The following is a 25,299-nucleotide window of genomic DNA, read 5'->3' as shown; positions in this document are numbered from 1 at the left end:
TCTCGGGTATCGCAGTTCTCGGCGTATCGCAATCCTCTGGTGTCGCGCCCTCATACGTCTTGTCCCGTACACTGAATCACCCCTACGAGTAAAAAGAGTCCAGAAGCTAGACTAGCATTACAGGGGCGTATCCAGGAATTCTGTGAAGGGGAGGCGCCTTTACAAAATCAAAGGCTCACGCGACACCACCACATTTTCTTCTTTTCGGGCATCGTGGGGGATGCGCCCCCTCTCGATCCATGATTGGGTCAACAAAAACAAAAATGACCAATCTCATTGCTTGCATTACAGGGGCGTATCCAGGAATTCCGTGAAGTGGAGGCCCCTTTACAAAATCAAAGGCTCATGCGACACCACCCCATGTTCTTCTTTTCATTTTCTCTTGTTTTAACAAAATATATAGAGGGGGCACCATGGGGGATGCGCCCCCTCTCGATCCATGATTGCGTCAACCACAAATGACCAAACTCATTGCTTCCATTACAGGGGCGGGTCCAGGAATTCGGTAAAGGGAAGGGGGTGCACCTTTGCATAATTAAAGCCTGACGCATCACCCCATCTTTTTATCATTTATATTGTTTTGAAGAAAAAAAATAGAGGGGGCATCAGAGGGGGATGCGCCCGTCTCGATCCGCGATAGCGTCAACCACAAAATGTCAAAACTCATTGCCTGCATTACAGGGGCGGATCCAGGACTTCTGTAAAGGGGAGGCGCCTTTATAAATCTAAAACCTGCCGCACCCCCTATTTTTCATTTCTGTTGTTTTAACAACAACAGAAATGCTTCCTCATTGCTTGCATTACAGGAGCGGGTCCAGGAATTCCGTAAAGCGTAAAGGGGAGACGTCTTCTCAAAATGAAAGGTTGGCGACTTCCCCCTCCCTCTTTTTAATATATTTTCATTTCTTTTGTTTAAATGACAGTTAAAGCGGCAGTCTTTAATTTTGTAAAGGAGCCACCACTTTACACGGAATTTCTGGATCCGCCCCCGTAATGCAAGCATTGAGTTTTGATATTTGTGGTTGACGCAATGATGGATCGAGAGGGGGCGCATCCGTCTCTGGTGCACCCTCACTGCAATTATTAGGTTAAAACAACGGAAACAAAAATAAGAAATTGGGGGGGGGGGGGGGAAGTGTCTCACCAGCCTTTGATCTTGTAAAGGCGCCCCCCCCCCCCGTACGGAATTCCTGGATCCACCCCTGTGACGCGTTATGACATTTGTGGTCGACGTGTTATATGACATTTGTGGTTAATCCCCGATTTTGACTTGTGGTTGACGCAATCGTGGATTGAGAGGGGGCGCATCCCCCTTTAGTGCCCGTCTCTTTATTTGGTCAACACAACAGAAATAAAAAGAAGAAAATGGGGAGGGGGAAGGTCGCGCCAGCCTTTGACTTTGTAAAGACGCCTCCCCTTTACTAAATTTCTGGGTCCGACCCTGTAATGCAAGCAATGCGTTTTTCCACATGTGGTTGAAGCAATGATGGATCGAGAGGGGGCGCTTCCCCCTCTCGTGCACCCTCAATATATTAGGTTAAACCAACAGAAACAAAAAAAAAAAGAAAAAGAAAAGGGGTCGCGCTACCCTTTGATTTTGTACAGGCGTCCCCCCCCCCCCTCTCCTTACGGAATTCCTGGATCCGCCCCTGTGACGTGTTATGACATTTGTGGTTAATCCATAGAGCTGTAAATGGAGCTCTATGTGTGAATCCAATATTGATATTTGTGGTTGACGCAATCTCGGATTTAGAGGGGGCGCATTACGGGGGCGTATCCAGGAAATTCGTAAAGGGGAGGCGGCTTTACAAAATAAAAGGCTGGCGCGACCTTCGCCCCCCCCCCCCCCATTTTCTTATTTTCATTTTTGTTGTGTTGAAAAAATAAAGAGGGGGCACTAAAGGGGGATGCGCCCCCTCTATATCCGAGATTGCGTCAACTACAAATATCAATATTGGATTAACCACAAATGTGATAACACGTCGACCACAAATGTCATAACGCGTCACATAGTCCATGGGCCAGGCCAGATATTGGTACCATCTGAGGTGGCAAAACCTTTTTGGTGTCATTTTGTTTGTCGGGCATAGATATGCTTATCAAGCTATGATAGCATTTCCAAATGAGTAGCTTAGTCATAGTAAATGAATTTTTAACCAATTTGGTTTCGTTGTTATATCCCTATACTTCTGAATCGAAACTAACCGCCATACAAAGAAGAGCACAGTCTTCTGTATGTTCCATAGAGCTGTAAAATGCAGCTCTATGGTATGTTCACAGGTGTTCTGTTGTAAACGCGGTGCGCTTAGTCTTTATTCAAGGCAGCGAAGGGAATATCCAAAGGTTATGATGTCCACAGCGCTTAGTCCTTATTCTAGACGGCGAAGGGAATATCCAAAGCCTATGATACAGTGTATATCCTTTTATCTAAAAACAACAACAACAACAAAAGCAATTCCTAGTGAAGTTTACCGTATTTTTCAATCATTTATCATTTTCCTGTGAAAACGCTACGGTGAAAATGCTGATACCACGCCAATGTCGCTTTATTTCCCTCCAACAATATAAGATAATGCAAAAACAATGTACCGGTACACTACGATACATTATGATGAATGATATTGTAAATGAACAGAGTGATTTTTGTTTAAAACTGATGTATTTGTTGATAGGGTAGTATAAAAACAGTATAGATAATCCCTTTTATGAGGAACTTTAGACATGATAACGGTACATTGGTCTAGATAAAGAACTAAGCGCACCGCGTGACAGCTGTGGAAATCATAACCCTTTGGATATTCCCTTCGCTGCCTTGAATAAAGACTAAGCGCACCGCGTTTACAACAGAACACCTGTGGACATACAGAAGGCAGTGCTCTTCTTTGTATAGCGGTTTAGTTTCGATTCAGAAGTATAGGGATATAAATACGAGACCAAATTGGTTAAAAATTCATTTATTATGACTAAGCTACTCATTTGGAAATGCTATCATAGCTTGATAAGCATATCTATGCCCGACAAACAAAATGACACCAAAAAGGTTGTGCAACCTCAGATGGTACCAACAACCCATTTTTGGGGTCTTGGCCCATGGACTAACAGGGGCGGATCCAGGAATTCCGTAAAGGGGAGGGGGGGGGGGGGGCTGTACAAAATCAAAGGCTGGCGCGACCCCCCTTTTCTTATCTTTGTTTCTGTTGGTTTAACCTAAAAATCGGGCATTAACCACAAATGTCATAACACGTCGACCACAAATGTCATATCGCGTCACAGGGGCGGATCCAGGAATTCCGTAAAGGGGAGGGGGGCGCCTTTACAAAATCAAAGGCTGGGGAGACACTCCCCCCACCCTTTCTTATTTTAGTTTCTGTTGTTTTAACCTAATAATTATAGTGAGGGTGCACCAGAGGGGGATGCGCCCCCTCCCGATCCATCATTGCGTCAACCACAAATATCGAAACTCATTGCTTGCATTACGGGGCGGATCCAGGAATTTCGTAAAGGGGAGGCGGCTTTACAAAATTAAAGTCTACAGCACCCCCCCCTTTTTTTTGTTGTGTTAACCAAAAAAAAAAAAAAAAAAAGAAAGAAAAGAAAAGAAAGGGTGCACCAGAGGGGGATGCGCCCCCTCTCGATCCATCATTGCGTCAACCACAAATACCAAAACTCATTGCTTGCATTACGGGGGCGGATCCAGGAATTCCTTAAAGGGGAGGCGGCTTTACGAAATAAAAGCCTGGCGCGACCTCCCCCCCCCCCCCATTTTCTTCTTTTTATTTCTGTTGTGTTGACGAAATAAAGAGATTGGGCGCTAATGGGGGGATTGCGCCCCCTCTCAATCCGCGATTGCGTCAACCACAAATGTCAAAATCGGGGATTAACCACAAATGTCATAACGCGTCGACCACAGATGTCAAAATTTTCAAACTAACTGCAAATGTCATAACGCGTCACAAGGGTGGATCCAGGAATTCCGTAAAGGCTGGCGTGACCCCCCCCCCCCATTATCTTATCTTTATTTCTATTGTTTTAACATACCATAGTAAGGGGGAACCAGAGGGGGAAGCGGCCCCTCTCGATCCATGATTGCGTCAACCTCAAATATCAAAACTCATTGCTTGCATTACGGGGGCGTATCCAGGAATTTCGTAAAGGGGAGGCGGCTTTACAAAATAAAAGGCTGGCGCGACCTTCCCCCCCCCCCCCATTTTCTTATTATGCCTCCGCCACGAAGTGGTGCCGGAGGCATTATGTTTTCTGGTTGTCCGTCCGTCCGTACGTCCGTCCGCTTTCGTTTACGCGATAACTTGAGTAATATTTGCTGGAATTTTACCAAACTTGGTCCAAGTATGAAGTATGATCGGGCAATTATTTGATTAGATTTTGGGTGAAATCGGCTAAAGTTCAAAGGTCAAAGATCAAGGTCAAATCATGAAATCGTATCATCAATTGTTCATAAATTTTACTTATATATGCAAATTAAGAAGTGAAATATGCAAATTAGGAGCTGCCGTTGATACAGCAATGTGTAGTATACTATACACGTGCATATACCTACGTGTTCACTTCTGTTTTTAATCATTTTAACAAGTTATCGGGCAAACCAAAAGTATTTGGTGTCGCCAAAGTCGAATCAAAATTAACCAATTCAAAAGAATTCAATAAATTCAAAAGAATTGAATTACACATATGCAAATATCTAGATGCAAATTCGTATACAAGAGGATACATAACTGGCAGGATTCTAGATTCTACAACGTATTGCCGCAATATATGGATCTGAATCATAAATCTGATGATAGTTTTCATTGAATCAAGACCGGTTCACGATTCCTAGTGTGATAAAGAACCAACTTAAAGTATTGAAATAAAATATGCATCTCATTTGCATAATAAATCATGCAAATATTTTTCAATTTTCTCAACATATTTTCCCCTAAAACAAACTTTTACTATCGAAATGCACCTTGGCATAGTGAAAAAATAGATATGCTATCGGTCAAACAAAGTGTACATGGTGTCATCTGAGCCCGAGGAAAATCAAGTACTGGAAGCAACCAATTCAGAATAAAAAAATCAATAAAGATATTTGCAATAACGTATGCAAATTGGTATGCAAGATTCTACAACACATTGCCGCGATTTATGAATCTGAATCATTATAGTTATGATATCAAGACATAAGTTGATGATTCTTTTGTGATAACGAGATACAAGAAAAAAACTATTAGAAATACCCTAATAATGTAGTTTGCATATAAATTATACAAACACTTGGCCATTTCTATGGATATATTCCCTTAAACAAAGTCTTACTATCAAAATGTACCTTGGCGTCCTAAAATACAGCTAAGTTATCGGGCAAAAAAGTTGCACATTATGATGTCGTCAGAGTCCGAAGTAAATCAATTACTGGAATCAATCAATAAAGGAGAACTGAATGACATGAAAGGGAAATATGCTTGCAAATTGATATTCAAGAGGCCGTAGACCAGGCAGGTTTCGAGATTCTACAACGCACTGCCGCAATATATGAATATGTTTCATAGCAGTTATTACATCAAGACCTGTTACTGATTCCTGGTGTGATTACTATGATCTCATTTGCAATAATAAATTATGCAAATATTCACCCATTTTCTATGCATATCTACCACCAAAACAAGGTCTTGCCATCAAAGTTATCGGGCAATCACATCACTATACATTACTCTATGGATAAGTGCAATGTCACTTTATCCTTCCCTGCATGAACTTTGTCGTTTTCATTGGATAGATTGGTTTATAATCATTTTCAATCTGTTGAATTTAAAATCAAGTGGCAACTTTCATAAATCTCGTCATAATTTATGTTTCTTTTTTCACCCCCTCTGCAGGCTCAAGCAAAAAAAAAAAATGTAAGAAAAATCCTGGTATCTCGCGGACAGTGTCGGAAACAGAAACGAAGGATGAACGTTGTAAATCTAGTCATCAACACCTTTATATTTTGGCTGAAAAGAAACATAATCTGAGTCGAAAAGTCTATTTCTTTTAATCGAGCTAAATTGATCTACATTCATGTAAGGTTTGCATCATCACATTGTTGCTAACATGCACACACTGCTGTACATCGTAGGCCTGATTTGTGACATTTGCATCGAAAAATTCTGCATTGCTTTCGCATGCACATGAAATCATCTCAAGGTAACTTTGCAGGATTGGAGCTAGATATATCAGTTGTACAGGCTGTAGACAGGCTGTAGATCAAAACCTTCCCACCCATTGTCTACTGGTGAAGAAAGATCAGGTCTGGCACAATGAGCAGGATTTTCTTCTTTTTATAATCTTTTTTTTTTAAATACAAGAGTATTGTCGTTGAACTGCTTCCGCGAGAGTTCAGTATACTTTTGTCGGTAAAATGGCTGAATATATTTGTGCCAAACGAGCTTGTGTGATGCATCTTTTGAATCGAATATAAGTTTATTCTTATAAAGAAGACTGATAACAACCATGTTCTTTGAACCCTTTTATAGTTTTCTTCTCGTACAAGCAGCATCCTTGATGATTGTGAGTCATTGATCACTTGCTTTAATAAGAGTGCTACTGTCAGTATCAGTCTGGCAGAAAAAGCACAACTCCAGAATCTACGGAAGAAGGCCTCTGTAAGGTAGCTATAGGATCGATGTTATCTCTCAAGGGAACAAAAGTAACTTCATGTTCGCAAGGTGGTGGAAAGCCCATGTCCTCTATGAAAAGATCCATATCCTAATTCTTGGGCAGAAATTCAGATGAAACGTGGATATTTAAAAACTATACTTGATAAAGCATAATAATGAGAGGCAAAATGCCGACTATTACGTCTGATATGAAGTGGAATCTATTCTGTATGTTTCAATATGGTTTCTAACGAGTATCCATTATTCTTTAGTTCTTACAATCCACTGACCCTTAAAGTTAGATGCCCTGTTTGTTGAGAGTGTCATTTCTATGACCTGAATCACACCTGGTGAGATATATCATAAGTCAGACAGACGAAGGAGCGTGGCGTCGTCCAGTTTGGAATGAATTAAAATGCATCATACTTGGTGGTTGTCACTGGCGGCATGTTATCTGCGTATATTGAAAACAAAAATAAAAAGGAACAGGAAGGTGTAAACCCCTTATTTCGCAGATTGCATTGGCCGAGGCAATTTCACAGTTCAAACTGTCTTGGAAGTTGACTTAGTTACATTCTTATAACAGATGTATACGGATCAAATATAGGCAGATGAGTGCCACGCATCTTTTTTCCATTTCTTCTCTCTCACTGCTATTCTAATATCGTTATTTAAGTTAATCATGATAAAGCGCGGTCAGAGTGGCAAAAGATCGCAAAGTTTAATATCGCGCAGTCTTCACGATCTTTTGTTGTCCGGTCACACTGACAACAGATCGAGAAGTTTGGCGATCACAGCATTATAAAATGAAATATCCCTAGCTGTAATGGGAAGTTTCTCGGAAAGTTTGCAATCTCACGCACTTGAAAAACTTACGATCTTTTCGATAGCTTGCCAATTTGGCCGCGCCTTTTGAGATCTTGGAGATCGCGATCTTAAACTTCTTGATCTTTAGCCATACAGTGCTATTCTACAAGCTTAACTTTCCAGTGGATCCTCTTCAGTCTTATAAATAGATAATTAACTCATCTAACAGACTTACAACATAATTTTGTTTATTCATTGGGGCATCAGTAACGTTTGTTGTGACATTAAAGGTATTTTTCGTCGACTTTCAAGAAAAATAAAATGCTTCATGTTTGAAGCTTCATGTTTGAATGTTTGCTATATATAATCAAATATAATCATTCATATATATGATTACCATGCTCTGGTTAACTGGGAAATAGAATTTCCGTGCTAATGCTACAGATTTGTATATTGGAACAATACGATATAGGATGTTGCACATGAACAAAACGGCATTGATCGATGGCATCCCCCCTTAAAAAGTTGAGTCATGATCCGCATAGAGAGAGTTTTCATCTGTTTGTTTTGCGATTATCGATGTACTACAAATATTTTTCATGGAATTAACAATTTTATGGCAATATTGCAGCTATATTTGCATGTATTATGCAAATAAGATGTTAAAGTTCATTCGCTTGAAAAAGACCATTTTTTGGTTTGTTTTGTTTTTAGTTTAGTTTTGTTTTTGTTTTTGTTTTTTGGCCTAGCACAATCAATTTTGATTAAGAATCGGATCCTACCTTGAATTCTTTAAAAAAAAAAATCCAAAAGGACCTTTTTAGAGGATTTGAAAAAATAAAATTTTACCAGGGTTTATAGGCTATTGAATGAACTGCATGCATCTAAAACTCATGAAGCCTACATACAATTTGCATACCAATTACAATATTTGCATTTATTTTGATACCACTGAGAAGGGATTCTGGTCACTATCTAACCCTCAAAACCTGGTATATCTTGTGTTTTTAACTGCTTTCTCAAGAAAAAAAAATGAAAAAAAATCTTCAAGTGTTAATATATATTTATCTGCATATTTCAGTACTAATTTGCATAATTATGTAAGAAATATACTATTTACCACCTGAGAAACGTTTATCCCTCAAGTTGCTTATTCCATTCTATGTACATAGATTTGAAATCATTTTTTTTTCCAGCTCGTTTACCCCCCCCCCCCCCCTCCCCCTCCAAAAAAAAAAAAAAAAATCTAGAAAATGCGTGTCTCAAACTCACAATTTCTGTGGCTGGGCAGCCATTTTGTTTATGCAAATCAGATGGTCAAGATGAATTTTTCTTGGGAACCGGAGTTTTCCTAACCCTCAAATCTTTAAAGTCTACATATTTAGTGTTTAACTTGCCTCTCAAGAAAAAAATTTTAACAATTACTCATCCAGTGTTAATATACATTTATCTGCGTATTTCAGTACTAATTTGCAAAATAATGATTAGAACATACTATTGACCATCTGTGAAACGTTTATCCCTCAAACTGCTACTTCTATTCTATGTACAAAATATGAAATCACTTTTTTTCCCAGATCGTTTGCGAAGAATTTCTAGAAAATGCGTCTCCGAAACTGACAATTTCTGTGGCTGGGCAGCCATTTTGTTTAAGCAAATTAGATGGTCAAGATCGGTGAATTTCGCTTGGGAACCGGAGTTTTCCTAACCCTCAAAACCTTAAAGTTTACATATTTAGTATTTAATTTGCCTCTCAAGAAAAAAATAAAGGTTAAGATTACTCTTCCAGTGTTAATATATACATTCATCTGCATATTCCATTCCTAATTTGCATAATTATGAAAAAATATACTATTCACCACCTGAGAAACGTTTATTTGTAATTATATTCTCTGTACAAACATTTCAAATCACTTTTTTCCAGCTCGTTTGCAAAGAATTTTTGTTTATGCAAATTAGATGGTCAAGATCGGCGAATTTCGCTTGGGAACCGGATTTTTCAGATTCAGCGTACTCAAATTAGGCAAAAGAGACCGGTTCCCAACTTTTATTAAAAAATGCCTCTAACACCATTTTAGAGAGCCCTTTTTCAGAAATCCCACTAGACTATTAGAATAAGCAAGGCGAGAGTATTATTCACGTCCTGGTAGTCAAAGCTTTCTTGTCAGCAAGTTTTTTAATGTGTATTCTGAATTATCGTATTACTATATCTATATTCCGTAATTATACAAGTTACATTAGGTTTGTAATTTCATCATATTTTGACTGTATATTTCATGGATGGTTCTATCTTCTTCTTTTTTTTACCCTGATCATGTTATCATGGCTAAACGATACAGAAAAAACCCCGATATGATAAACGAATAGGATGATCGGAAAATAATATCGTACACAGACATTACACAATTATACAGCAGGACGAATCCCGTAGTATTACCATTCATTGTTAGGAGATTAACAAAAAGTCTGAGAGTGAAAAAGAAAGTATCGGCGAAATATACCTTCTACATCAAACTCGTTTGTGATTGCTACTATTGCGTTCGTTCCTTTAAACGTTTATTTCATTCACACTCCTACGTTTCCGTATTTTTGATATTTACTTCGTTGATATTGATTTCGTTTTAACCTTTTTAGATCTTGATGTGCTCTTCGTCGACACTATTTGAAACCATTCTTCAATAGAAGATATTTTACATGAGGTGAATAGAATTAGGTCAGTTTACTCTTCCCTACTTTAGCTATATTCAGTTAAATAAATGTCTTCACCCTGTGTCTCGATATCGTCAAAATCAATAGTAATGAAATTCCTTACATAATGCTGTTGAGTTTTGCCAGTTGATCTTTATAATATGCTCACAGGCATTGTACATGTACTTCGTGTCTGAATTTATTATGCATGTGTTTGTCTGGATGTTGTTTGTTGCATGGTTGTTTGATTATCAAAATACACTCAGCATCTGATATCGTTGGTAATGATCACAGATTAGCACGTATATTGCCGACCCACGAGGGTGTACATGATACACTGCAAAAAGTCCGGTGTTAAATATGAAACACCGAGCTGGTGTTAAATTTCCGGTGCTCATTCATGGTGTTAGATTAACACCTCCGGGCATAGGCGCCGGAAGTGGGGGGGCAGGGGGGGCGGCCGCCCCCCCAATCCAAAAAGTGGGGGGGCAAAACGCATTTTTGCCCCCCCAAAAAGCCCCCCCCCAAAAAAAAAAAAAAAAATAAATAATAATAATAAAATGATAATAATGATAATAAAAATAAATGAATAAACAAAGAAAATAAGATAAATATGTATATATATATATATGAATAAAAGGGAAAAAATATGGCTACAAACGGCAGCTTTTGGACTGTAAAATGTCAAAATTTTCAAGCTCGCTCGCTTGGCTCGCTCGCATCCAGCAGTTGAGCCCGGTGCGCCTCCCCCTTAATTTCTAAAGCGAAAAACATAGCTACGACGGCAGTTGTTGGACTCTAGAATGTCAAAATTTTCAAGCTCGCTCGCTTCGCTCGCTCGCATTGAATCGTTATGCCATTCTCCTAATGTTGCTGACAGTAATTGCCAGTAGTTGCGCCCGATGCCCCCACCCCTTAATTTCCAAAGCGAAAGATAAATATAGCTACAAACGGGAGTTTGGGGACTGTAAAATGTCAAAATTTTCAAGCTCGCTCGCTTCGCTCGCTCGCATTGAATCGTTATGCCACTCTCATAATGTTGCTGCCAGTAATTGCCAGCAGTTGCGTCCGATGCCCCCCCCCCCCTAATTTCCAAAGCGAAAGATATAGCTACAAACGGGAGTTTTGGGACTGTAAAATGTCAAAATTCTCAAGCTCGCTCGCTTTGCTCGCTCGCATTGAATCGTTATGCCATTCTCCTAATGTTGCTGCCAGTAATTGCCAGCAGTTGCGCCCGATGCGCCGCCCCATTAATTTCCAAAGTGAAAGATAAAGCTACAAACCCCAGTTTGGGGACTGTAGAATGTCAAAATTTTCAAGCTTGCTCGCTTCGCTCGCTCGCATTGAATCGTTATGCCATTCTCCTAATGTTCCTGCCAATAATTGCCAGCAGTTGCGCCCGATGCGCCCCCATTTATTTCACAGCGAAATATGTAGCTACAATAATTAAAACTCCAGTTTCGGAACTGTAGAATATCAAAATTTTCAAGCTCGCTCGCTTCGCTCGCTCGCATTTTATTGTTATGCCATTCACCTTATGTTGCTGACAGTATATGATTTGTCGATCGTTTCACACCGTCATTCCATAATCCATGTAAGGAAAACTTACAATGTTCCTCAATGACTGCGTTGTTGAATGTATCACATTCCGTAATGTATTGTAGTCCCATTATTGCTCACGCACACACGCACAAGCATACAGACCGTCAAAATTACTTTATGGTTCCCCCCATGTTTGGACCCAATGTACGCCACTTTACATATATATATATATATATATATATATATATATGTATATAATAGATGTGTGTGCGTGTGTGTGTGTGTGTGTGTATGTGTATATTGTGTAACATATGCATGGTCTAATCTTGAGCCCCCTCCAATGTTTGCCCCCCCAATCCAAAACTGCTTCCGGCGCGCCTGCCTCCGGGTGTTATTTCAAAATTTAAAATTGTTTTTTTGAATAGTTTCTTAGTTACTGCACTTCTTGTTAATTTTGAACTTCAACAAGACGATAAAGAATTTTCCGATAAAGTACCTGATTTTTGAAAAAATGTGTAAACACATTTACACCACAGTAACACCAGTTGGTGTGGTCCCCTATTGAAGCTGGACAGGTGTTATACCATTGAAATTAACACCACCAATATCAAATCAACACCATGCGGTGTCATTATTGAATTAACTCTAGCGCAGTGTCAAAAGTATCACCAGCCACAGTGTCAAATTAACACCACGAAGTGCCTGGTGAACACTTTTTAACATCGTCACAATACATTTTCTACACCTGTGGGTGTAGTCCTCTATTGAAGTTTGATCGGTGTTAGATTTAACACCCATGGTGTTAAATCTAACCCCGATGTTTTTACAGTGTATAGGTCTATACATGTGGCCGCAAATGAATCCAAAACAACGTGACAAGAGGACGGCAATATGACAGACAAAATGAAAGATGAGAAAAACGTGATTTGCATAAATCCCAGTCAAAATTATGGTCTTCGCCTCGGATAATGTGCATATATACAGCATAATATTATGACATTGGCGGATACACAACGACAGTCCGTATCTAGAGGCGAGATGACTAAAAGTCTAATACCAAACTAAGAGTTAGTACATTGTATTGGGGCATAACTAGACCCAGATGCTTATCATCAAATCTTACAAGAGAGACTTAACTGGTTTTATGATCTTCCCTCCTTTCCCTTCCTACTACCTCACAGTCTCACGATAACTTATGGCAAGCAGGTTCTAATGTACAATAGCTGACCTGGGACAAAATTAAATGGAAGCGGACAATTTTGTGTTAGATTCTGTGACTAAAATGGGGTCCTTTCCTGAAGAGGAGATCTAGAGTCGACTAATCAATCGCCTATATCTCTAACCGACTTTTGCAGCCTGTGACCTTTACTGAGATGATCGCGGTGCGAGATTATTATGTTTGGTACGCCCATGAGGGGCAGCAGGAGTGTCAAATCACATTTTTCGAGGAAAAAATAAATCCACCAAATGACCGCAATAGAACAAGAGACGACAAAGACAGATGAAATAGATGTACCTATATCGTTGGTAATGAATTTGTGGCCGAAGAGCTGATCGATGGGATTGACGTTTCGCATTCTTCATTCCCAGTTTGGAAGTCTTGACTCTCATTCACAGATTGCGAAGAAACGTTGAAGGAAAAGGATTAACTTTGTTGCGCTAGCAATAGCTGTGAAATGTATGGTTGACGATGCCGAATGTCGACAAGCAGAAAAAGAAGAATTATAACATATACTTTTAAAAGGCCTCGTTTGTTCAAGGCTGTGAAGCTTGCTATACACGAAGGAGACAGGCAGAAAAAAATGTGTTATTTTATATGAAAGCAGTGATGCCAAAGCAATAACGAGCATAATCCGACAAATAACAGGAACGCTGCATATGACATTCTAAATGTTAACTAGAATGGTGTCCCATCTCACAAAAGCCACCGCGATCACGTGATAGGGCTGTCGTACAGTGCGGCGCGGTCGTTTGAGACGACGATTGCGTTGGACGTTCTTCTTTCTCCCTGCGTAGTGTTGAAAAGTAGCTTGAGATCACGCGGAGACGCAACCTATAAAAGATAACTAGACTTGGAATTTGTCAACACTAACAAATTAGGTGATCCGATCTGTTCGGAAATCAATGATTTGAGTCCTGATCCAAATAGGCATGACCATACAGGTTTCATCGGTGTTGAGGGGACATTGGCCGTGTGATGTTCGGATTCTCATTTAGAAAAGAGAGTCAGACCTGCCATCTTTGGTACCGAATTCCGTATACACTAACGAAGATACAGATCTGAAGTATATTTGACCTTTGACCCCACTTTGCACACCCAAGATGGCGTCTGAGCAAAAAGTGGTTATTTTATGAAACGATCCTTGTAACATGGTCTTTGCGTGTGCAAAATATGGGAAAGATAGGACATGTATATACCAAGATACAGGATGAACCATTTATGACCTTTGACCCTAATTTACATACCGAAGATGGTGTCCGATCAAGTAGTGATATTTTATGAAATAATGTACGTGACATGAACTAAGCATGTGCAAATAATGGGGGTGATAGGGGCTTTTTTTCCTGAGTTATTACAAAGAAAGTTGCAGAAAGAAAGAAATATCTCAGTACATCGAAGATAAGCTTTAATTTCAACCAAGTTTTTTGACGTGATGTCGACGTCGTATCAAAAAATTGAGGGTATATTGACGATAGCCCAAAGTCTCAGGTACAACATATTAAAATCTGGGAGAAATTCACCGAAGCATAAGTGAGCTAGTGCTCGATAAAGACAATCATGTCAATTTTCACATCTAGAAAAATTCCCTCCCATAGAGATAACACGTCATAAGAAGATAAAGAAAGAAGTACATATGACCTTTGGCCCCACTTTGCACAGACAAGATGGCATCTGAGCAAAAAGTGGTTACTTTGTGAAATGATCCTTGTAACATGGTCTTTGCGTGTGCAAAATATGGGAAAGATACAACATGTATTCACCAAGATACACGATGAAACATTCATGACCTTTGACCCTAATTTACATTCCCAAGATGGCGTCTGATCAAGTAGTTGTTATTTTATGAAATAATGTACGTGACATGAACTAAACATGTGCAAAATATGGTGGTGATATGGTATGTTTTTCTTGAGTTTTTGGAAAGAAAGGTGCAGAAAGAAAGAAACATTTTAATACATCGAAGATAAGCTTTAATTTCAACCAAGTTTTTTGACGTGATCCCGACATCGTATGAAAAAACGAGAGAACATAACTGATAGCCCAAAGTCTCAGCTACAACATATTAAAATCTGGGAGAAATTCACAGAAGCATAAGTGAGCTAGTGCTCGATAAAGATAGTCATGTCAATTTTAATTTCCAGAAAAACTGCACTCCCATAGAGATAACATTTAAACTGGTCAGATTTGACAAGGTTACTTTCAATCCATATTTATGAGGTGATGCCGTCATCCAATCAAAATTGTGTTACTCATCTATGAAAGACCATTAAATAAGCTACAACATACTGAAATTTGGGTGAAAATAAGCAAAGGATAAGTGAGATACGCTCGAGTGAACTTGAAATTTGATGACGTCATTTTGACATTTTACTTTTTTTATTTTATTAAGAAATTTGATATCTTTTAATCATTTTGCCAGCATCGCCAACCCATGAAATGACATGTAAAACTCATCAGCTTTCAGAATATGTAAAAAAAATGGGGGTCACTGTCCATCCTGACGAGTAAAATCGGATTTGAAATTGGCGGTTTTTGGGCATAGTTGCACTGTATATCGCCATTGACGCGCGCGCGGAATTTCAACTTTGACGGGCCCGTATGACGTCATATTGAGTCGGATTGACTTGAAACTAGGTATAAATATTCCTTGACAATTCAGACATCCGATCAAAGAGAAAAGACGGGAAATTTCTATTGCATATGAGCTGTGCGTGCGTATATGCGCGCGCGCGTACGCGTCCGTCCATTTTTTTTTCAATTTTTCAAAAAATGCTCTAAATGGTCTGAAACGTGTGCAAAATAATTTGAGCTTGATTGGAGCATACAAGTATTTCAACGCGCGCGTACGCGCGCTTTTTAATAATAGATATGAATTTTGAGAATATGAGTAGAATGCGCTTGACTTGAAATATATGTGACGTAAATTTTATAGAAAAATTTCATTCCGTTAATGAGATATGAATGAAAATGTGTTTTCATATAACGACGTCATAGTGACGTCACGGTCGACTAATCACAATGATACAATAGATTTGTCGTCTTACATGATACATATATGGTATGAGTTTGAAATTGATAGGAAGAGGACTTTCTGAGCTAACCTCTGCACAACTTTTGAAGAGAAAGAGGAAAAACAAAGAATCAGTACAGATACAGAAGGTGATCCGAGCGGATACTCGGATCACCTAAAAAGGCGCCCCCATGTAATGATCAGTGCATCAAGTAGCTCTCAACGTCGTGAACTGAGCAGACGTAAAAGTACCCAGGAACTCGTAGTGAAAACTCAAGACGACGCGAGCAAAGAATAGATCGACTTTGGTACGCGATTTTGCGCATGCTCAGTACAGGGTTTTGTTTTTGTTTTGTTTTGTTTTGTTGGTTTTTTTTTTTTGCCCATGAAACCCGGAAGTGCCCCCTTTGCGTCATGATATCTTTGAAATTAAAAAAGTAATAATTGTTGAGAATACAAAATTCACAATTTCCAGTAATCTGCAAAAGTATTGGAAAAAGTTTTTTTTTTTTTTAAATTCTTTGACTTCGAAGAATGATAACGCCCTTCTGCCTCTGAACGATTATAACCGTGAAACTGAACATTTCTTTCCTTATTGCAACATCCTTTGCTCTAACTTTTCCACGGTCTTTCCCGGCAGGCTCGTATGGTTTTACCAGATCGATGAACCAATCAGGACAGTACTTCTATAGCTTCCGGGTCATGATCACCTCGCCGAGTCTCGTGCTGTCAAGTGGTCGTGGTCGGTTAAGCTTCAGTGCTTACCTATGGACCCATCTTCACCCTGTACCGAAGGCTGACAATTTGCCAACTCTGAAAGTACGTGGGTGCGACGACGAAATTAGCTGGTCGCTGCAAGGGAAGACGGCTGCCTGGCAAGAAGTGGATTTTCCGATTACCTGCAACAAGACATTTGAGGTACACGTCGATGAGCTATATGTACTTTGGACATGACGTTCACCAAATATTAACTCATTTTCCGCGAAAGTCTTTTGATTGTAAATATGTATCGGTATTGGTGTACTTTTTGTAGTTCCTATACATACGATGTACGATTGTACCAAGGGTTGGCATCCTCTCATAACTTTTGATGTGCGCGTGAAAATCGACGATTGTTGTGACAGGACATGCGATTTTATATCGGAGTCCTTTATGATGTGTCTTTAATGAAAACAAAACCCAAACCCAGCAAACCCAAGACTAATTCTCGACAGCTAAATGAGAAGCCAATACACAGCCAGCTAGGGGCATATCTACAGCATTTTGTCGTGCAAATTAGGCAATGATCTATAAACGAAGATTATACAATAAAGAAGGCAATGGTAATAATGTCAGCAAAATGATAGCAGGAATGAGAAAACTGATGATTGTAGATAAATTTTATTGCTGTTTTTATCATTTTTGTCATTACTTATGGTAATATCAATACTATCTTTATAATTTGTATAATGACAAGCTGTCGTAGTGATGATGAAAATACAATAGTTAAAATCGTTAGAAAGCAGAGATGGAAAAAGAGACGTACAGAACTGAGGGCATCAAAATCCACAAACCGTAAGCACAATTAATGTAAGGGACATTATCTTCCTTTCTTTTCAACGGTGATGTTAGTTGGTGGTAGAAGCCATTCATAGGATGCCTGGCTCCAGTGTGGCTATCGACAACATCCGGGTCATTACCATCTTGGATCTCAGTACGTATGAAATTTATGATTTGCAGATTACACTTCTTCGAAAGGTACAGGAGCTAACTTGTTTCTGCAGAGATATCAAAGCTTAAAGAATTGTCTAACTTGTTTCTGCAGTGATATCAAAGCTTAAAGAATTGTATAGATTTTGATTTTGATTGTTCCGCGTTATGGCAGTCAAGATCATGTAACGTATGGGTGAATTATAGTTTGTGCTTGCTGCTAGAATTATTTCACTTCTATTTAAAAAAAGGGGGGAATACACGACACAGAAGAAAACACATGCAAACAAAATAATATACACACAGAAAATAATCGTGGTTACTCGCAGGGTGTTCAAGGGTATTCATACTAGCCGCATCTAAGGACTTCCGTGCAATATCAAAGTGTACTCACAGTGCTAATTCTATAGGGCCTATTCCTCATCACACCAATGTATCAACAATACTAGAAGTGATACCAGGATTCATTCATAAATTCGTCGGCGGTCGTCATAAACGTCGTATATCCCGATTTTCGGTCAAATTTTCGATTTTGAGATTTTCAGTCATTTCGATAGTGGATATTCCGTTATACATATTGTGAAATGTTCAGTTTCTAACTTGATCTATGTTTGTGTAATTGTCACTTTTATAGAGTCATGTAGTTTCGTTTTGTTCATTTCCCCATAGGCGCGTGTGTTAAAGCAATTTAAGCGATACGTCGTCCTCTCCTATACGACGGTTCGGATGACCGCAAACACAGTACACGCGGTCAACAAACATGGCAAACCGTCGTATATCGGGCGCATTGATTTTGCACGTAATCTTAGTGACACTAGTACAATTGTAAACGACGGTTCGTGGGCTGCAAGTCGAAAAACCAGTTGGCAACTGGTACTGGTACCAGTTGATTCCAGTTAAGGCAACTGGTTTCAATATGGAAATTGGAATGAGTGATTAGAAATCAACTGGTATCAACTGGTATTCATTCAACTGGTATCAACTGGTATTCGTCCAACTGGAATCAACTGGGATCCAGTTGATGAAATTGATTTTGTGTTGAATTATTTGGTGTATGTTTGTTTCGTGTAAGTCAAGACATTGTTAATATCTAACCTAACATAATCCTACAGCTAGTCTTAAAGCCTACCTATAACTACATTTAGGCTTAACCTACATCCTAGACCTAGTTAGTACCAGGGATATTTCATTCATATATATATATATATATATATATATATATATATATGTATATAGGGGGCTATACCGTATAGCTATAATGATTTAAGACATGGTTACCGAGTAGATTAAACTTTTATTATAAAAATATGAAAATACCTCATCAGAGGTACAAGTTGAAATTGTGAATATCACGGCAATAATATTAGATAAATTTCTAATGCATTCCAGACATTTCTGAGTTTATTTAAATCAGAAATAAATGAATTTAACAATATTTTGTCATTTTCACGAAGAGAATTTGAATAGCTTATGAATATTCACGAGCAAATGAACCAGTAGAAACCAATAGAAACCAACTGGTATCAACTGGTATTAGAATTTCAATGATTTAGTGGGTTTTAATCTGGAATGAAGTTGGACAAGTCCAAGATAAGGTCCCCTCAGAAGGTAAAATTTCATCTTTGCTCAATATTGACATGTTTGGTATCATTTTGAAGCTTATGAGTTGAAGTTTTGATATCCGTGGAGGAAAAAATGATATGTAAATTTATGCAAATTTCAAGGGCTTCATTTGCATAAATGTGAAACACAGCGTTACGTATGGGACATTTATAAAAAATTCATATTAAATCAAAGGAAAGCAAATAATATTTGATTAATATGTGGACATACGAAGTTCATCACATAGTTTAAGTTGGTATGAAAATTTAGGGATTATGCTAATGATTATGCAAACTAGCTCGTGTCCTATCATGAGATGTCCCATACGTAACAAAATGAGGTCATTTTTTTAAGGTTTTTTTCTGAAATTGCTAAGGTTATTTTAATGCCCTTTTGGAAAGTTCTAATTTATTGTTTAGAGAAATTAAATACCATAGAAAAAAAGAAAAAAAGTAAAAGAAATATTTTTTTATTAGGCATTGAAATAATGTTACGTATGGGACACCTCATACATATTGCATGTGAATGCATAGCAGCTAGCTGGGAAGGTCTCTCAGTACACAAATGGTCAATCATCCTAAAGAAAGCATCCCAACATTGTAGCTACTTTTTGAGTTATAGACACTTGAAACAATACATGAACTTGACTGAACAATTTTCAGAAAGGGGGAGGGGAGATGGCAAAACACACAATGAAAAATCAGCATTAAAGGGATGGTATAGTTTTTTGTAGAAATGGGGATTCAGTTTTCAACATTTAAAGAGATGATTGGAAACCAATTATATGAATTACTTAAGAGCATAAAATCCTAAGACTAGAGGAATTCAAAGTTTATGTGATGGAGATCCAATTTGAAATGGTTGTGATATATATCGAAAAAAATAAAACGTTTTTTTTATATTTTTTATTGCAAGTGATACACAAATTGTCCTTATTCAGTTTTCAGTAGTAGCCACAACAAAATTCATGGGTATACATACTGAGGTGTGACTCGAATCAATGACCCAACTGCTAGACAGACATCATATATCTACTCGATCACTGGGGTTCCACGCAGCAGGTATTGCTTATTTATTAAACTTAATATTTCTTGTGTCAAGTTTTTTTTTTAACTAAATGGCAAACTGCCCTTCATCAACGGAAGTAAACACTTTAAACTATTCAATTTTTCAGTAGTAACTATCCTGATAAAAATAGGGCATACATACTCAGGTTGGTCATAAAAAATATAGAATATGAATGTGATTATGATGGTAAATATCTGGGGAATATTGTTCCCTTGTCAATCTGGATCAGTATTTGAGTAATTTCAACTGATTCCACCTCAATCATTATGCAAACATTTGTTTATGGGTATTTTGCAAAATTATTTTGCATAATACCCATAAACATGGTTCTCCACACACTAAACGAATGGGGGACAAAGGGCATGCATACCCAGGTTGGTCATAGAAATATAAAAATATGATTGAATATGATTATGATGGTGAATATTTGGGGAATATTGTTTCCTTGACAATCTGGATCAGTATTTGAGTAGTTTCAACTGATTTTACTTCAATGATTATGCAAAATACCCATAAACATGGTTCTTCACACACTAAATGAATGGGGGACAAACTGTCCCATACGTAACTGTCCCATACGTAACACGTCATGTCTGTCTTTAATTAGAACCTGTAATTAGAGCTTTTTGCCTAATGACATGAAACTTACCTGTGATAATCTTGAGTGTTGTGACTTTCATCACAGTGAGTTACAAGTTGTAGAATGATATACTTTCAGAGAGTTTTGAGGTTGAAGAAAATGTTCAAAAAAACAAAATTTTTCTGGTCCCATACGTAACAGCACATATTTTCTCTTCTAGAATATAATTGTCGGGGTCATTTTTCTCAATTTTTTACATGATTATACTTCTCCTAGATATCAATCACCATGATGAAGTTCAATGTGATCAAAGGCCATTAACACTATTTTTCAGGTCATAAAAGTCTCTGAATGTCCCATACGTAACGTGCGCGTTATCTTGGACTTGCCCAGTTGCAAGCAAGTCCAGTCAGTTACATGGGTGTCAAATTGTGTCAACTAATTTGCACACAAACCGGCACACACACACGCACACACACACACACACAAACACACGCACAAACTGGTCAAAATGCAGTCTGTCAGTTATAGTGTCAACTGATCTTAATTGCTTCCAGTATCATTTAGTTGAAATCATTAAGAGTCCAAGTTCAATCATGTCAAATGTTTTGTTTAATTGTGTTTTGTTTACTTTTTAATCTAATGTTTTAACTAAGTTTTGTTAACCTTTTAATTCAGTATTAATTGATGAACTAATCGAATTAAAAAAATAGACTTCAGCTAGCGGTCAACAAAAACTGTCCTATATACATGGTAAATGACAACAGTGTCCTTGCAAACCGAAAAAAAAACCCATAAAAGGTAGATCTCTTGCGATTTCTCGCATAATTCCTAACGATACACTTCGACGAATACATAACACATTAGAGTAAGCATTAAACTCTTACGTATTACAAAAATAATTGCAAATGCTAGACATAAAATAGTAGCAATCATGATCGAAAAAAAAAAAAGGTAAACTTCAAACGCGCTTTTCTCGAAATGTCATTCTTACGCGAAAATTGTATACTATATATACCATAGACGACGGTTCGGATGACCGCCGACGAAATGTTGACCTGGAGTTGACAAAGTCAATCATAAAGACAACATTAATACGTTTTAGATAATTGCTCGTCATCACTCTTAGCAGGATCATTTCATGATGGTCAGAAGACACATTTAGCAAAGTGAATTCTGGTCAACGTATCCTTAAATACAGCGCAAAGTTTCCTTGATATAAGATCAACTTTTATTGCTTAATGTTGAAGCTTTCACGTACACATGAAAATGATTACAAGCACGTGCAAAAACTCACACTTATACTAATCCACAACAGGACAAAATCAAGCCTGTTCACAGCATATAACGATCAATAGCATGGTGTTCTAACAACAAGTATGTGCAGATGCCCACTGGGAGACCATACCGGTGTCAAATTGGACATGATTGATTTTTCCCCTGGACAGTACGAAAGTACTCAGTATTCAAATCGCATTCTGTTGGTATTCACATTTCAAAAAATTAGCTTCTCTGCAGACACAAATTCTACGTATGATAAAGAGGGACAGACATAATTATTTTCCAAGGTGATGGGCTGTTTAGTCGGAGTGGATTGTTTTGTTTCCACTATTGTCCTCTCTTTCAATTCGCCATAGCACGTCCATGACTTCATGTTCCTAATGCCCATCTCTTTCCGTCTTTGTCAGAGGATCCTCTTGTGACGAGAGAGATGACCCCTGCGTCGGATCAAAGGGGGGAGCTAACGTCGCCGTCCACCACCTTACCCCACACCACGGCCAAAGGCAACGAGCCTCGTGACGGTACACTGCTGATTGCGCGTGAGTTCGATACTGCCATTTGGTTCTGATCAGTTTCTCACAATATCATGTCACAACCCTCGCGGTCAAGGGACCGGAAATTCATCAAAATCTAAATTTGTAATTAATTTAGAATTTTGCAATTGTGCTCAATACAACCTTCAAAACTGATTATTAGAATTGTAACATACTTGAATCATTAGATACTATATAGATCCTAGTAATCTTCATAATCGGGCGCGGAACAGGGATTGGGATGTCACAAAATCATGGAACAGTGATGTCCATTTTATCTTCACAATAATGATTTTTTTTTTTTTTTTTTTTGTAAAAACGTGAGCAGGAAGGATGCCATAAGTTTGGTGACAGAAACACGAAGAGGTTGCAGTCCACTACATTTGACGGAATGTTTTTTTGCCAACGCAAATCAAGATGTACCCTGCCACATTATTGCTCTACATTCACATCACTTGTAACTTTTCATGCCTGTCAAACATTCTATTCTTACTCGTAGTATCGGGTCCTACTATCGGCGCCATCGTGGGCATCATCGTAGTCATCTTGCTGCTGAATCTCCTTGTCTTTGTCCTCCTCAGAATTAAGTAAGTTTGAAATAACCTAGTCACTGGTATGTGATAAAAGCTTAACCATCTGTCACGATGTAGCATTTTTTTTTTTGCCGGTTGCTTCATAAATAAACATATTGAAATATCAACGACGTGATTACATGATGCTACATCACTTTTCATTAAACTAATGATATAGTATTGGTTGAGGTGACGATTTTTTTTTTTGCAAGATACTTGGAAAACACGTTTATGAAATCTTAACAAGCATACAATTCTAAAAGGAATTCAAAGCTTGATGAAAATCGGTTTTGAAATGGCTGAAATATCCAAAAACAAAGTAAAATAAAACGATCCTACTAAAAGATGGGTCCCACCTTTTGTAACGATCGCTTTGTTTTAGACATCTCAGCCATTTCAAAAATGATCTTCACTAAATCAACTTTTCAATTCCTCTTAGAATTCCTCTTTCATATTTCATGAGTTTTCTCTTATTCATCTTTAAAAATGATTTTAAAAAAGTTAGAAACCTGAAGCTCCATCTAAACTGAAACTGTACCATCCCTTATTTAATCGATTGATTTTCTCTTCACAGAATCAAACATAGCAGAAAAAAACTGGCCAACGTGCGTCGACGAAAATATGCTAAAGGTGGAGATGCATTCAACGCTGACGGCCAGTGCAGATACAAGAATTGTATCAGGATGGACCAAATGGGAAAGAGTCGACATATTGATGACGACAACTACATCGTTCCGGATGAGGGCTTTTTCGCTGATGACCACGAGGATACCTGTGATTCGTTCGTTGAAAGCCTAACGTACTCTGAATCCCAGAAAACCACCGAATACAGCGGGGACCAGAGCACAGGAAAGCAGGCGTACCAAAAGCGAGGGTCAAGCTGTTGCGCCAAGGGTAGCCGATGTGGTGCTGGTGGCAGTTTGAAGACATTACCAGCTCGTCCTGCTCCAACAGTCGACCCTGCAAACAGGAAACGGAAAGAATCTGTGCAAACAGACATCCCACTGCCACTAAATCGGCGCAAGGAGTCCGCCACACCTGACAACCAAATATTCTTGCCAAATGATAAGAGGAAAGCTTCCACCTCACCAGATATCCCACTACCTTTATACAAAATGAAGGAGTCGCTGACACCCGATATACCGGTTATGCCAGTTACTGGTAGACGAAAGGAATCCCTCACTTCTGAGCAGCCAATTGTAACACCCACAGGCAAGAAGAAAGAATCACCCACACCGGAAAAGAGGAAGGTGTCCAACACACCTGAAGTTCCAGCTGCGATTGTCACAGGGCGGCGACAGGAATTGCTTACCCCTGAAACGCTAGTGGTGTCCCCTTCAAACCGGAGAAAGGAATCGTTGACACCGACAATGCCACTCCCCAATATTCCATGCGTATCTGCGCCGCAAATTCATGTCAATGGCAATACGGTGGCCCCTACCGGAGGCTACATAGACCTGTTCAAGACGACAACGAAAACGGAAACAATCGACGAATTTAACGAAACTCGGGAAGAGGTCGAGGAGTGCAGCCTTAGTAGAAGTGGGTCGACTCGTAGAGGTTTCCTGAATGTAAGCCAGGATGATACTGGCTACCTTAGACCATCAGGGCTAACAGCACTTCCCCTCTACGAAACAGCTGACGCCCTTCGATTTGGCACGAATAGGCCTAAGAGGAGCACACGAAAACTGATCCACGAGTACCATGACCTGGCTGTCTCACAATCAAACTCTCTGCCGCAGTATGAATTGGCAGTTTTAAGCAACAACTCGCCTCCAAAGCGATCCCCTATCTCCGTCGTATGGGATGCTGATTCGGACTACGAGGAACTCCATATATGAAACTGAAAACAGTGAAAAGTAGACTATTTGTGCACTCGGTGGACACAAACAGTAGAAATGGAGCGACCGTACTTGTTGACGCTGGTGCTGATGATAAATATCAGCGAGCGGCAAGCAATTTCGCAGCCAAACGGGCATGTCAGCATGTACATCTTCGTTATGATGCAGAGAACACGTGAAGCGATTGAGGGAACCATACGATCAGCATAACATCCTTGTTTCTTTTATT

General features: G+C 38.8%; 1 protein-coding gene across 1 annotated transcript in view; it reads left to right on the top strand.

The window, feature by feature from the left end:
• The window catches only part of LOC139731401 (uncharacterized), a 66,888-nt gene extending 41,818 nt beyond the window's left edge, over nucleotides 1–25,070 (top strand). The window contains exons 3-7 of the mRNA XM_071642289.1: nucleotides 16,545–16,822; nucleotides 17,516–17,597; nucleotides 22,532–22,663; nucleotides 23,157–23,244; nucleotides 23,804–25,070. Of these exons, the coding sequence (XP_071498390.1) occupies nucleotides 16,545–16,822; nucleotides 17,516–17,597; nucleotides 22,532–22,663; nucleotides 23,157–23,244; nucleotides 23,804–25,070 (1,847 nt within the window). The remainder of the gene's footprint in view (nucleotides 1–16,544; nucleotides 16,823–17,515; nucleotides 17,598–22,531; nucleotides 22,664–23,156; nucleotides 23,245–23,803) is intronic.
• Nucleotides 25,071–25,299: the final 229 nt, after the last annotated feature.

Source organism: Diadema antillarum, unplaced genomic scaffold (assembly GCF_040938485.1).
Source record: "Diadema antillarum isolate AM-2024a unplaced genomic scaffold, OU_Dant_1.0 seq00000369_RagTag, whole genome shotgun sequence".
Classification (NCBI taxonomy): Eukaryota; Metazoa; Echinodermata; class Echinoidea; order Diadematoida; family Diadematidae; genus Diadema; species Diadema antillarum.
The sequence above is the reverse complement of the archived record's forward strand: the minus strand, read 5'-3'. Positions and strand labels throughout refer to the sequence as shown.